The sequence below is a fragment of the Marmota marmota genome, unplaced genomic scaffold, assembly GCF_001458135.2.
Source record: "Marmota marmota marmota unplaced genomic scaffold, marMar, whole genome shotgun sequence".
In the NCBI taxonomy this organism is placed as follows: domain Eukaryota; kingdom Metazoa; phylum Chordata; class Mammalia; order Rodentia; family Sciuridae; genus Marmota; species Marmota marmota.
The window spans coordinates 36,166,805-36,180,998 of NW_025999932.1; the positions used below are offsets into that span (position 1 = coordinate 36,166,805).

Genomic DNA, 14,194 nt, shown 5'->3' on the forward strand with positions numbered 1-14,194 from the left:
AATTTAGCAAGACCCTGTCTCGAAGTGAAAAATTAGAAGGGGGTGGGGAAGCAGGAGAGACAGTTGCTTCTGTCAGCGAATTCTCCAGGCAAAGTGTGAACCTTTCTTTCCCAGTACGTATCTCTCCTTTATGAGACTGGGCATATGGGAATATCAACACTTACTCATGAAGAAAGAGGAGTTTTTCTGATGTGTCCTTCAGGGTTCTGTTTTCCAAATGTGCAATTTGATACCACTGCAAGAAACTCATTAATTCATTTCACTTGCAGATTCCTCTGAGCCCCTGATCTTTCTGTGGGTGAAGAGGCCCTTGGTCACTTAGTCATAGGCCAAGCTCTACAGAGACTCACAGAGGGTTCCTGGTGCCTTCTGGCCAGCACCCCTTGGAATGCAGCTGGAAGAGGCCTGGCACATGACAAAGGCTCAATCTGGGGGTGGTCCATTGTTCTACTGTTCATCTAGGTTTAACTGGTCCTCAGTCTCCTCCTCTTGAAAATGGAGACACCAGTTGCCATAAAATGCTGTTTAGAGAATTAGGTACAGAAGGAAATTCCTGATACATGGGAGCTGAGAAACCGTGGTCGGTATTGTGTGACTGGAAGGAGGCTGGGATATAGTTCTGCATGCTATGGTGGAAAGTCCTGTTCCCAGAGCCTTGACGTCATAATTTAAACAATTTGTTTTCCCTGGGAAGAAACGTGTTGTGTCTTCTTATTAGGAGATGAACGCACCATCGTTTCGTGTGGAGAGAGGGGCAGATGGACAAATGCTTCTTCATTACTACTCGGACAGGCGTGGTCTGTGCCACATCGTACCAGGTAGGCCGTGGCTTAGTTCTGAGGCCACTGGAGGGAGGAAAGCTGCCCACAAACTCTCCAGGACAGCCACGAGCCAGATGTGGGCTGGGAGCTCTGTCCCTTCTCATATCTGATTCCTTGTCATCTTGATCATTATTTCCAAAGCCCTCGAGCTTTTTAAATAAGTTTCCAAAATGCCAAAAGGAAGAATAATTTTTATTTTTATTGAACATTTTGAGTTATGCAGGTGTTTACATAATTATGATATTTATATAGATACTATTTTGTATTGGCTCTTTCTAAAAAAAAATTGAGCATGGTAGAAAAAGCATGCTTCCATGTTTTCACATAGCCACGTCTTAAATGGATGAATGATATTGCATATTGTGGTTATCTTAGCTAGCCCTCTATTGCTGCATTTTTTTCATCAATACGAATCTTTTGCTATTGTAAACAAGACTGTGATGAACATCTTCACACTTTCTTTCTCCACACTGTGTACTTTAACCCTGGGATAGATTCCCAAAGAAAACTTTGCAAACATGATTCTTAATGCTTTTACAACCGAATTTTGCTTACATTATTTTTAGTTTGTTTGTTTAAGGAGGTCACATGCCTTCCTGAAATAAAAACCAAATGAATAGATGCTGAACTGGAAATGGGAACAGCAGGATATATTTGGTATCCAGGCATGGTCAAATTAAATCTCTAAGTACTTCTATTTTACTCATCTGTCATATGCTATATGTCTTGAGGCAGGTCCTGGGCTTTGTGAACCCTGGAAAATTCATCAGAAGTTGTATGACTTGATTTTTGGATGATGTTTGTTGACACACTGCCTTCTGCCATCCCTAACCGCTAAGTGTCCTTCTGCCGCAGGTATCATTGAGGCTGTGGCTAAGGACTTCTTTGACATGGACGTGACCATGGATATCCTTGATGTGAATGAAGAAGTGGAGAGGACAGGGAAAAAAGAGCATGTTGTGTTCCTGGTTGCACAGAAGTCTCGCAGGCAGACTAGGAGGGCAAAACCAAACGGGTTGCAGGATGGTGAGGACATCAGAAGAGAGCAAGAGGTACTGAGTTTGTGGTATATTCAGAAAGCAAAATTCTCCCAAGTAGAGATACCGGTCTTGGCACAATCTATGCAAACAACACAATCAACTGGACCTTCTAATAGTGGAGTTGAGGCAGGGTGTTTTTTGTTTTTGTTTTTGTCATAGTGGGGATTGAATCCATGGCCTCACACTTGCTGGTAAGCACTCTGCCACAGAGCTACATCCTCAGTACCTTATTTTATTTTGAAACAAGTTGTCACTAAGTGGCTCAGGCTGGCCTGGAACCTGTGATCCTCCTGCCTCAGCCTCCTGAGTAGCTGGGATGGCAGGCCTGTGCCACCAGGTGAAGAACTACTGAACTTTTGGATTAGAAAATTCTTTGTTGTGACGGGCTGTCCTCTGCATTCCAGGATGTGAAGCAGTTTCCCAAGTGTCCACCCACTAGATGCTAGTAGAACCCTGCCCCCTCAGTTGTGGCAACCAAAAGCCTCCTGGCATTACCAGTGTCCCCAGGGTGGGTGTTGAGAACTGCTGGGTTAACTGTAATTGGATATCAGAGACTCTCTACCATGCACCTTCGCCTGGAAAAATGTTCACCCATAAAAATGCCAGGATAAAGGCTTTGAAGTTTGGTGGCTTACTTTACAATCCTCCTAAAATAAGTTGACTTCACCTCCCCAATGCTAGTCACAGGCCCAAAGTCCACTCAAATTCTGTGCTTGGTCACCTCAACTGCAACTCATAAGATGATCATTGCCAGTTTAGGTACCATATATATTAGGAGAACAACTCTCTCTGTCCATGTAGCTGGTACAAATACCCAGATAGGTCTGTGATTCCGGGAGCACACAGTGTTTATGTCTCAGGGCATTCAAAGCCCATCTCAGGGTTTACTGCAGAGTCTTCAACCACAGAAAGACAAGATGTTGCATGTGATTTTCCTGCCAGATATCATGCTGGTCTCCTCTTGAGATGTAAAACGTTCTTGCTGCCTTTGATAGAGAAACAATATGAGGATTAACTAGATAAAAAAAAAAAAATCTTGGTAGCATTGATGTCACAAACCTTGCACTGTCCCACCGACCATGGACACTGTTCTACTGTAAAGATGGGCCCCATCACAGCAAATGGGGCTGGTGCATCTCCAGTCCCATGACTGGGCACCTGTGCTTCTCTCTCTGCAGGCTCTTCAGGCAGCTTTCCTTAGGATGAAGGAAAAATATTTAAGTGTCTCTGTTTGTCCTGTGAAGAAATCCAACTGGGATGTTGTGAGAAGTATAGTCACTTTTGGAAAAGGTAGGTGGGCTGTTCTCCCAGCCTCGGCTCTTAGATCAGAAAGACTGCCTGGTTCCCAGGGGAAGCAGCCTCCGTGCACAAATGGGACAGAGTTCTCTGTGATTGATGCCCCCTGATTTCTGCAGAGCTTAGATTTAGTGGTCAGGTTTTTTTTTTTTTTTAACTTTAAAATATCATACTAACTTGCCATCCATTGGATAATACTATACATCTGGATAATACACAGACATCTCTCCTAAGCCACTGGAGGGAGGATTGGAATTAGTCCCAACTGGTGACTGCTGAGGAGGAAGATGGATAGAGGCTGAGTTATTGTCAAGAACAACGGGGTTTCCTTAAGTCCTCCTCTGGATCCAGGCCTTCTTGATTGGTACACGTTTCTGGGCTGGAAATCTGTGTATAATAACCATGGTCATCCAGTAAAGTAAAGGACACTGGATCAAGAGCCAAGAAAGATTTCTGGCTTTGTCCCTGAGGAGCTATATGACCCTGGATAAGGTCCTCAATTTTCCATTTGCAAAATGAGTGTAGTAGGCTCTCTCTGGCACTCCCATGAGTACTAAGCCGGCCTAGCAACCGGCACCTAATGCCAGAGCTGGAACAAGGGCTCCGATCCACAGTAAGAATGGAGCTAGATGCTCCTCTTCATGACCTCAGGGTCAGGTGACATGCATCTGGGAGAAGGTCTGCAGGACTCAAAGAGCTGCATTTTGAGTCCTTCAAGCCGTGGCAAATGAGTCAAACATGCAATTGACATCCTTTGTCTAGGAGATTTTCATATCAAAAAGGCTCCATTTCGAATCTCTACCCCCTGCCAAATAGGACTGTTGGTTAAATTTTCATGTGCCACCCAAAACTGTCAGTCTAAAAAGCTCCATGGCAAATGTCCCTGATGCTGGGCCGGGCACACTCATTGTCTGGCTGTCACCATTTCAATGCCGACTCTGTTTTCATGGTGAGACACACTCAATTGGCCCAGTAACTCTTGAGCGGCGGGCAGAAACTTGGCAGGGGGCAGAAGGGTTTCTCAACCTGGTAGCAAGTTTTCTGTTTGTTTTAATTTGGAAGAAGAATTGCTGGGGCCATCTGGAGACGCCGAGGGAGCCTGGGCTAAAGAGTGGGGATCACACTTTGCCTGTGAAACACTTAAGATTCTATCCCCGTCCCGAGCTGGGCTCTGTGCGAGGGCCACAGCAGGAGCTGCTTCTCATTAGACTTTCTCTTTCTGTGTCCAGGGCACCTCAGGGACACCTTCGAGCCCATTTATCCTGAGAGTCTCTGGATTGAAGCAAAGACGTTCTGTGAGGCTTTTCCTTTCCACATTATCTTTGATGAAGCAGTAAGAGCACTATTCCCTCTTGGGGTTGAGAATAAGCCAGGGAAGGGGGGCTGATTTATAGTCTTAGGAGACTTTTAAGTTCCCAGGGTTTTTAGCCTGGCAGAACCATTGTCTTGGATTCAAGTTGTGGCATTTTCTGGAAACTGGGATTCAGGATCATCTAGGTAGATATGGAAAGGAGGTTTGAACTAGTGAATGAATGGGAAATTTTACCATTCAAATAAATAAATGCAAAAAGAAGTGACGCTAGCATTCACTATGCACACTGACATCAGTAGCAACATTGGGTTACTCTAAGCATCATCTCCCACCATCCTTGGGATCACTCTCAATGTCTCAGTCCTACCATGCTTGACTTCCTGCATCTTAGTTGGGGAGAGGTCTGTGCTGGTCTCCTACCATGTTTTGTGGGGGTTGTGAGCATATCATTTTATTGTTAGAAATTTCTCTGGATAAAATATTTGTCAACAGAATTGATTGTGAATTTAAAGGACAAGTAGGCAAAATGGATTTGGTCCAAAAAAATCAGTTAAAATGCTTTTCAGCTGTTGGGCATGTTGGCATATGCCTGTATTCCCAGTGGCTTGGGAGACTGAGGCAGGAGAATCGCAAGTTCAGAGACAGCCTCAGCAACTTAGCAAGGCTAAGCAACTTATTGAGACCCTGTCTAAAAATAAAAAACAAAGCAAACAAACAAAAGGGCTGGGAATGTAGCTCAGTGGTTGAATGCCCCTGAGTTCAATCCCTAGTACAAAAATAAATAAATAAAGATCTTAAAAAAGGCTTTTTAGCCACTATGATTTTCTCTGATAATTTATTGCAACCAATAGACATATTAAATCATCACCTAACAGTTGACTTCTAAATACAGAGTCTATGAAGCATACTCATTTGAGTGGACTCTTCATTCACAAAGAAATTGTGAATTCACTGAGTTAAAAAAAATACCCCTATATGAAACAACTTGGTGGTTATAAAGTAATGCACTTTGACTTTTCTCCAGTGTCATAAAGCATTATTATTATTATTATTATTATTATTATTATTATTACTACCTCTATTAATATTTTAAATTCTGGTCTACTTAGAAACCCCCTTTCTTTTTAAGTTTTTGGGTATAGAAGTTCATGATACAAGTGTGAAAAGAGGAGGCTGATTTCTATCACCTAGTAGATTCCCTGTGGTTAGTAAAGCTACATGTCCCTGAACACTCTGCTGCATTGGACATTTTATGTAAAGGATACCCATTTTACTGCTCCCTTCTGAGTGTTCTCTAGAGACAGCAAGATGTGTCTCCACCTACTAGATAGGCTCCTTCACCAGGCCTGGGTGTCAGATCCAGTGCTACAGAACTTGCTAGTTGCTTTCTTAGTGAGTGAGACAGAAGGACCCAGAGAGGCCTTAGGGAGTGAGGAAAGGACTACTGGCCCAGTTGAGAGCCTCGTGTACCTCTTTTTTCTGCTGAGCCCTCCTTTCCTCTTGCCTTCCTTCCAGCCATGAGCTACAGATTTGATTAAGAAAAACTATCAGTCTGTGATGCTTATTTCATTACAGACCCCTTTTCTCCCCAGCGAGTCACAAAGCAAGGCCAAATGTTATTTCTAAAGGAAAGTTTATGGTGAAGGTTGCTTTGTGTTCCCCAGTCTGACATCTCTCCTCTTGGATAGCTGAGGGTCAAGCAAGCCGGAGTGAATGTTCAGAAGTATGTCCCAGGACTCCAAACCCAGAAGATTGGATTAGATGAGTATTTCTCCATCGTTCATCCTCAAGTTACCTTCAACATTTCCAGCATCTGCAAATTTATCAACAGTCAATTTGTCCTGAAGACACGAAGAGAAAGGATGCCGGAAGCTTGGAAAGATCAGCCCACTCTCAAACTCCGCGGTAACAACTCGTTCCAGCCCTTTGCTCCCTGCAGGTTTGGGGGGATTGGTCAGAAAGGGAAGAGGCCAAGTTTCCAATCTCCCAAAATCTGGGCAGGGACTATGGTTGAGTGCAAGTTTTTTTTTTTGGACATTTCTATTTGGCTTTATTTTTAAACAATATATTTCCTCAACTGTTTCTGGTTTAGACATAAATGGAATACACACACACACACACACACACACACACACACACACACATGCTTCAAGTGCCTCTTTTTTCCCATTTCCTGGCAATCACCATTGCAATTCCTGTCTGTGGTTTTGACTACTCTGGGTAGTTCATAGAAGTGGAAGAGCATACAATCTTTGTCCCTTTGTGACTGGCTTATTTCACTGACATGTACTCAACTCTACCCATGTTGTTCCATGTGTCAGAATTTCCTTCCCTCTTAAAGACTGAATCATATTCTGTTGTATGTATATACATTTTCCTTATCCATTTATCTGGCTATTGAATGACTACATTTGGCTATTGTGACTAGTACTACTGTGAACATGGGTATGTAAATGTCTCTTTAAGTCTTTACTTTCTTTTTTTCTTTTTCTGTTTTTTTTTTTTTTTTTTTGAGCCTACCTAGAAATGGAATATGGTTCAGAAACATATCACATGGATTGTGATTCTGTTTTTATTTATTGAGGAACTGCCATACTGGTTTTTGTAGACACGGCACTATTTTTCATTCTCATCAACAATGCACAAGGGGTCCAATTTCTTCACCTCCTCATGAATACTTATTATTTTCTGACTTTTTAAAAACTAATATCTACCATAATGCATAGGAAGTGATCTTATATAGCCTTGATTTGCATTTCCCTAATGATTTATAACATTGAGCATCTTTTCATGTGCTTATTGGACATTTCTACATATTCTTTGGAGAAATGTCTGTTCAAGTATTTTGTCTATATTTAATCTGGGTTTCTTTATATATTCTGGATATATCAAATATATCAAATATATGACTTGCAAATATTTTCTCCCACTCTGTGGGTTGCCTTTTCATGCTATTGTATCCTTTCGTGCTCAGAAGTTTTTAATTTTTTTTTAAAGAAAGAGAGAGAGAGAGAATTTTAATATTTATTTTTTGGTTTTTTTCGGCAGACACAACATCTTTGTTTGTATTCGGTGCTGAGGATCGAACCCGGGCCGCACGCATGCCAGGCGAGCGCGCTACCGCTTGAGCCACATCCCAGCCCCAGAAGTTTTTAATTTTGATGTTGTCCAATTTCTCTGTTTTTTTTTCTGCTTGTGTTTTTGAGGTCACATCCAAGAAATCATTGTCATAACCAATGTCATTTTCCTTTCTTTTCTTATCATTAATGCACTGATTAGGCTGAGGTTCCCAATCATTACATCTCTAAGCTTTCTCGCACTGTCTCCCACATGAGCTTTGTGGACACCTCCCCTCTAAACCATTACACAGTGTAATGCTAGAAGAGAAGATATGGAGACCAACCCCAAGGGAATGCCAACATTTAAGGAAGGAAATTTAAAAAACAAAATCCTAGAGGGAAAATTCAAAGAAGTAGGGGGAAATTTTATAGAGAAAGCAATGTCAGAAATCTTCAAGAAAAGGAGATTCTGGGAAGGAAGTTCAGGTTAATACCAACAGAAGAGTGAGTAAAGATGAGACTGAGGCTTGTTGGAGCTGGCAACTTAGAGGCCATGAATGAGCCACCTCAAAGGTAGAGAAGCTACCAGAGAGAGCTGTTGTGGAGAGAGGGGAAATGAGGTAGTGGACACAGGAGTATGGATCATTCTCAAGACGTCTGGCAGAAAAGGCAGGAATATGGCCATGATAGTGGCTAGAAGGTGGCCAGTGTGGGTGAGGCTTACTTCTCTGGAGGACTCAGCTAACCCACCTTGGAGATAGACTGTGTTTCTGCCTTTCTCTCCGTGGTGTAAAGGCCAGATGATCTGGATGGAGTCCCTGCGGTGCATGATATTCCTGTGCTCTCCCAAGCTCCGCAGTCTGCAAGAGCTGGAGGAGCGCAAGATGCATCTGTCAGACATTGCCCCCCACGACACCACCAGGGATCTCATCCTCCTCAACCAGCAGAGGCTGGCGGAGATGGAGCTGTCCAACCAGCTGGAGAGGAAGAAGGAGGAGCTGCGAGTCCTGTCCAAGCACTTGGCCATAGAAAAGAAGAAGACAGAGACCCTGCTGTATGCCATGCTGCCCCAACACGTGGCCAACCAGCTGAAGGAGGGCAAAAAGGTGGCCGCAGGTAGGGCATCCCTTCACGGGGACCTCAGAGCAGGGGAGAGTGTGCCTTCAGGGTTGAGGGCATGGGCTTTGAAGCTGAGCAGATCTGGGGTTGAATTCTACTCCATCAGTTGTAAGTGGCGCCATCTTGGGTCCATTGCTTAGCCTGAATTGCCTCAGTCTCTCCTCTCTACACTGAAAATAAGAAAAACCACACGAGAGTGAAATGTGGAGTAGAGAAAAATGCTTGATAACAACGTGCACATATATTAGGTTCTCTAAGAATTTAGTCTGTGTCCTGAGACTGGCCTCATTACTCAGTGACCAAAAGTAGGGTCCTTAAGTATAACAGGAAATAATACATCCACGTATTAGCTGAAGCAGGGAGTGTCTTTGAGGACCATTCTGGAGGGAGGAATGATGTGTTTGCTCTGAACTCACTTTTCATTTGCCCGGTGTGTGTTCCTTCACAGCCATGCCCAGTGAGCTTAGTGCCCTGTGCTGTACCAGATCCAGGCACCCCAAAGGAGTTCCCAGCCTTTGGGTTTGACAGATATATGTAGAATATATTAATGGGGATGGGACTGCCTAATGGAAAGGAAGTGAATGTGCAATAAGAAGTAATTATTGTGCCAGGAACCGTGTTAGGTGTTTTACATATGCTGTTTGTTGAACCTGTTCTATGTTTCTCTAAGGGAAGTGTCATCCTTTCTGTACAGCTGAGCACATTGACATCCAGCCCAGCTTATGAGTTGGAAATGCATCGTGTTCAGTCTGTCTGATTCCAAGAGCCATACTCATTCCACTACAAGCTCTTTCCAGGGGCAGTGGAAACACAGATGTCTCAGAGACGGATAATAAACAGGTATCAGAAGAGAAAGAGATAGGGGGCAGGCAAAGTTGTGAAGGCACCTCATGAAAGTGTGTGGCCCTCGAGGTGCCTTGGGGTTGAATTTCAGCAAGGGAAGAAGGGGAGAGCACTTCAGGAGAGTGGTCTGGCCAGAGCCCAGGGAAAGCAGCCTGAAATAAAGCACCAGATGCAGGACAAGGTAGGACAAGGACAAGTGATGTCTGAAGAAGCTGGGGAGGAGGGGTGAGGCTCAGGAGACAGAGTGATGGATCTGGATTGTCAAGGGAAAGGAAAGTGTCTTTGTTTGCAGGAGGTGAGGAGTCATTGGAGTTCATTTCTCTTACAATGGAAGTGATGCGGTGAATTTATAAAGGCCATTTGGGCTGCAGTGTAGAGGGAGGCAGGCTGAGAGTCTGACAAAGTGAAGTTCAGAGACCGTCAGAGCCTGAACCCAGGCAGCCTGGCGAGGAGCCATCATGCCAATATGACAGGGAAGATCAGAGACAGGAGCGAGTGAGGAGTCTGAGGTACCCGGCTTGGGGGCTGGTGATGCTTTATCCTGAAAGATGAGGTCTCAAGGCAAGTGATGAGGTCAGTTTAGAACTGTTGAGTTTGAGATGTCCGTGGGATGCTTCACACATCTGGTTAGGGATTGCAGGGAGAGCTCAAGGGAAGTTCTAGTGTGGAGCCGTGGGTCTGGGAGTAGCTTCAGTGTAGGTGATGGCTAATCATGGACCCTGTGAGGGCTGGTAAGATCATCCGAAAGGTTCAAGGTGAGAAGAGGGTGGGATACTGAACCTTAGGGAACACCCAATATTTAAGAAGGAAGAGAAGCCAGCAAAAGATGTGAAACAAGATCAGAAGGATGGTAAGGATTTGAAAAAGAGACTGGGAGGCCTGAAGCCACACAGAAGAGGAGTTATACAAAGGGGGGATACTACAGAGGCATAAATAATTTAAAAGGCATCCATTTGTGTTTCAGGAGTCATCGAGTCACCCAGTTAATACATATTTATTGAGCATTTACCTATGCCAGTCCCTGTTCTAGGTGCTAGGCAGAAAGCAAAACAGTCTCTCAATTTTTGTAGTATTCCAATGGGGAAGGCAGATCATAACTAAATATAGAATTTTATTAAAAAATCATGCCACATAGGTCTTATGGAGTGGGGGGCATGTAATAAGGCTGAGAGGATGGAGAGTCTTGGGGTTGTTATTTTAGACAGGGAGATCAACAATGTTCTCACTGAATTGGTTGCATCTGAGATGGGAGGGAAGAGCCTTGTGAATGAATGAGTATGTCAGGCAGAGGAGAGAGGAGGTGCAAATGCCCTGAGGCAGGAGGCACTTAACATGCTAGAGAAACCCCCAGGAGACCAGTGAGACTAGAGTGGAGTAAACCACAGGGATAGTGTCAAGACATGGGGTCAGAGAAGTGGCAGGTTCAGAGAGGGAATCCCTGTGGCAGGGCATGGTAAGGATTTGGGATTTTGTTCTAAGATTAAAGGTTCTAAGACTTAAAAGAGGGGTAAATCAGACTAAAAGAGGAAATCTGATGACCATGTAGAAATTAGTATGAGTTTGGACAGGAATGAAAGCAGGGCACAGGTTAGGAGGACACGGGTAGCTACCACACTGTACTTAGACTGCCTGGTGATCAGTCCCCATCAGTCTGATTCTGAACCTCCTAGAGCTCAGGCTCAGCCTGGGCTCTCACGGTAGGGTACTAAGTCATCCCATAGCACCTGTCCATGCTATTGGGAATGCTGGCTTACTCTCATGTCTCCTTCACTCCACTGGGAGCTCCTTCAGGGCAGGCGCTCTGTCTGCTCATTTCTCTGCACACGATCTCTACTCACAGCAGAAACTCAAGAGATGTGCTTGTGGCAGGTGCTCAGTTGGTGTCTATCAAGTGACTGTTGAGAGGTCAATGTCACTCAGATCTTCTTCCCCAAGGTACAAGCAGGTTTGATTCCAAAATGGCACCTGAAGGCAGAACTCTCTCTCCTAGGCTCTCATGGATTCTCATTTCTATCGCAGGAGAGTTTGAAACCTGCACCATCCTTTTCAGCGACGTGGTGACATTTACCAACATCTGTGCTGCCTGTGAGCCTATCCACATAGTGAACATGCTGAACTCCATGTACTCCAAGTTTGACAGGCTAACCAGCGTCCACGAGGTCTACAAAGTTAGTGTCTGTGTGGTGTGGTGGTTGTGCATGGGTTGCGGCTAGGCAGATTCTTGATTCTTTCTTTCCTCTGTAGGCACTAGTCTGGGGTTTGGTGTGAATGCGAGATGGGAGAAGAGGCAGAGCTAAAAGAGAATTGGGAGTATTTTAGGAATCATATCTTACTAGGATTCTTCATGAAATACTCATGCTAACATGGTCCCCTGGTGCAACTGAGGGGAAAACACTATTTTCTAGGAAATTTTTCTAGAAAATTTAGCAAAATTTATATCCAAATAATACATTATATAATGTAGTATCATATGACTACTCCAGAGGCCAGATTCTGAACCTCCTGGGATTTTTTTCCCCACTGAAAGCAGAAAGGAGGCTGGGGTGTCAATCAGGGAGACAGCACCTGCCTAGCATGAGCAAGGCCCTGGGTTTGATTCCCAGCACCAAAACAAACAAACAAAGCAAACACCAGAAAGTCTTTTTGGCTGTCTCATGGTTGTTCCCTAAGTCACGTTCCTTCTTACCTTCCCCCTCATCCTCCTCATACCCTACCATGCAATCACCAGCTTTAATATGCTGCTTACAGAAATAGGTGGAAAATGGCTGACGTAGTTCATGAAGGGAAGCCTCTGAGTACCCTTTCTTTTCCCTTCGGCAGGTGGAAACAATAGGTGATGCTTATATGGTGGTAGGTGGTGTACCTGTGCCTGTTGGAAGCCATGCTCAGAGAGTGGCTAATTTTGCACTGGGGATGAGAATTGCTGCAAAAGAAGTAATGAATCCTGTTACTGGAGAAGCTATCCAGGTAGGCAGCAAATGAGTATTTTGCTTAATACTACACATCTCATGCAAAACTCTGGTCTGCTTAGGTGGTCATGGGGTTTATTGCAATAATTAAAAGGGGGTAACTTTCCCAGCTCTTTTTCTCTTGCATATGTTCCTAAAGAAATGAGATATTAGTAAGGATATTATAATCTCAGTTTCTTCCAAATTTCAGAAGAGGCTAGGATACTAAGAATTTTCCTGTGATTCACTGCATCCTTCCTCTGTGCATAACTTAGGATGGTACTGAGTGCATTTCCCTACTTACCTTGTAGGGCTCAATCCATCCTGAAAGCTCATTTATAATTCCTGGGTTTTTTTGTTCAGACATTTCAACAGGTGGTTCAGGTTTACTGAACTGCCAGCTTTTCCTGTTTGGGGAAATTGTGTGCTGACTGGCAGTTCAGAGCTCAGACTGAGGCATAAAGCTGCCTTCAGTCAGCAGCCCAGGCACCAGGATGCCATAGATATTGAGCATGGTTCCTTCCACCATTTGGCCATTAGCAAGACATCTGCTCACCATTCTTGTAGGAGCTGCTCTTCCAAGCACCATGATAGAATCTGGGCAGTTTGGGAGAAAAAAGGTAAATGTCCTCTTCTGTCAACTGAGCAGATCCTAATCCCCTGAGCTAGCTTGGAGCTGTACTCTTTGCTGTTTTACATCCAGATCCCTCCCCTGCTCATTTCAGTCAAAAATTCAAAATAATAGTTAACTATTAATTAAAATTAAAATTATTTAATTTTATAATTAAAACCAATTATAAGGTCAGATGTGATTTTTCCAAGTTATGATCCCTTTGTAGGAAGTCCTGAAAATATATTCTATTTGCTCTCTCCAGTGATTTGGAGGCTAAGAAATAGTGAAGGTCCCGGATCCAGTGTCCCCGATAGTCTTTTAAGTAAAAACTGGCTTTAGGCCATCACAAGAACAAAACATCTCCAATACTATAATATATACGTTGGATAAAATCTCTGATGTCATAAATAAAAATCAGAATGGAAGGTAATGAGGGAGCAGAGATAAGGAGATCAGGCAAGAGATGAGTACTTTAGTTAAAGGGCCCTAAGGTAAGTCACTGAAGAAAAAATGACTTAAAATATATGTTTGTGTAAATCGAAAGTGTTTGTGCTTATGAAAGATGTATAGATGAGAATAATGCCATACCAATAAGCATTAAACAATGAACTCCTTGTAATTCTTAAGGTGAATTTACCAAGAAAAAAGAAAACAAAACAGGAAAGAATGTTAGCAACTCTAAGGTAGGAACATAGTTAAATACCCACCAGCAACAGCATATCATGTAGGTTTTATTTAAGGCCGTCGGGGATAATAACCAGAATCATCTCTCTTTGGAAAACTAGCATTTCTACAGTTTTAAAATTAGTGCACATTGAGATCTATTCTTTCAGTCACAGATTATTTAATGTGCACTTATTGAGGTCCTTGAGTGTACGCAGCAGTTCTACGAGGTGCTTTGAAGGATTTAGAGATGTACTGACAGGCCTTTTTCTAGAGGAATTTACAATCTTAATTCTAGGAGAAGAAAATCTTGTATAAAAAGACAGGTTTAAGAGGTTCTCATGCTCGTAGACATTTTTTATTCCCATCAGTAAGCAAAGAAATCTAAATGAACTAAATTCCAGAAAGTGTCTAGCCTTTTCGAGAAGGAAACAACTGTAACTTTGTTCATTCCTGGTAGAGCATCAGTAGAAGTAACCC

At 43.3% G+C, this 14,194-nt stretch overlaps 1 protein-coding gene across 1 annotated transcript in view; it reads left to right on the plus strand.

The window, feature by feature from the left end:
- Positions 1–14,194, plus strand: part of LOC107140796 (guanylate cyclase soluble subunit beta-2-like) — a 56,687-nt gene that overhangs the window by 29,281 nt on the left and 13,212 nt on the right. The window contains exons 6-13 of the mRNA XM_048801007.1: positions 719–818; positions 1,677–1,847; positions 3,053–3,151; positions 4,387–4,490; positions 6,158–6,374; positions 8,324–8,644; positions 11,510–11,658; positions 12,311–12,457. Coding sequence (XP_048656964.1) covers positions 719–818; positions 1,677–1,847; positions 3,053–3,151; positions 4,387–4,490; positions 6,158–6,374; positions 8,324–8,644; positions 11,510–11,658; positions 12,311–12,457 — 1,308 coding nt within the window. The remainder of the gene's footprint in view (positions 1–718; positions 819–1,676; positions 1,848–3,052; positions 3,152–4,386; positions 4,491–6,157; positions 6,375–8,323; positions 8,645–11,509; positions 11,659–12,310; positions 12,458–14,194) is intronic.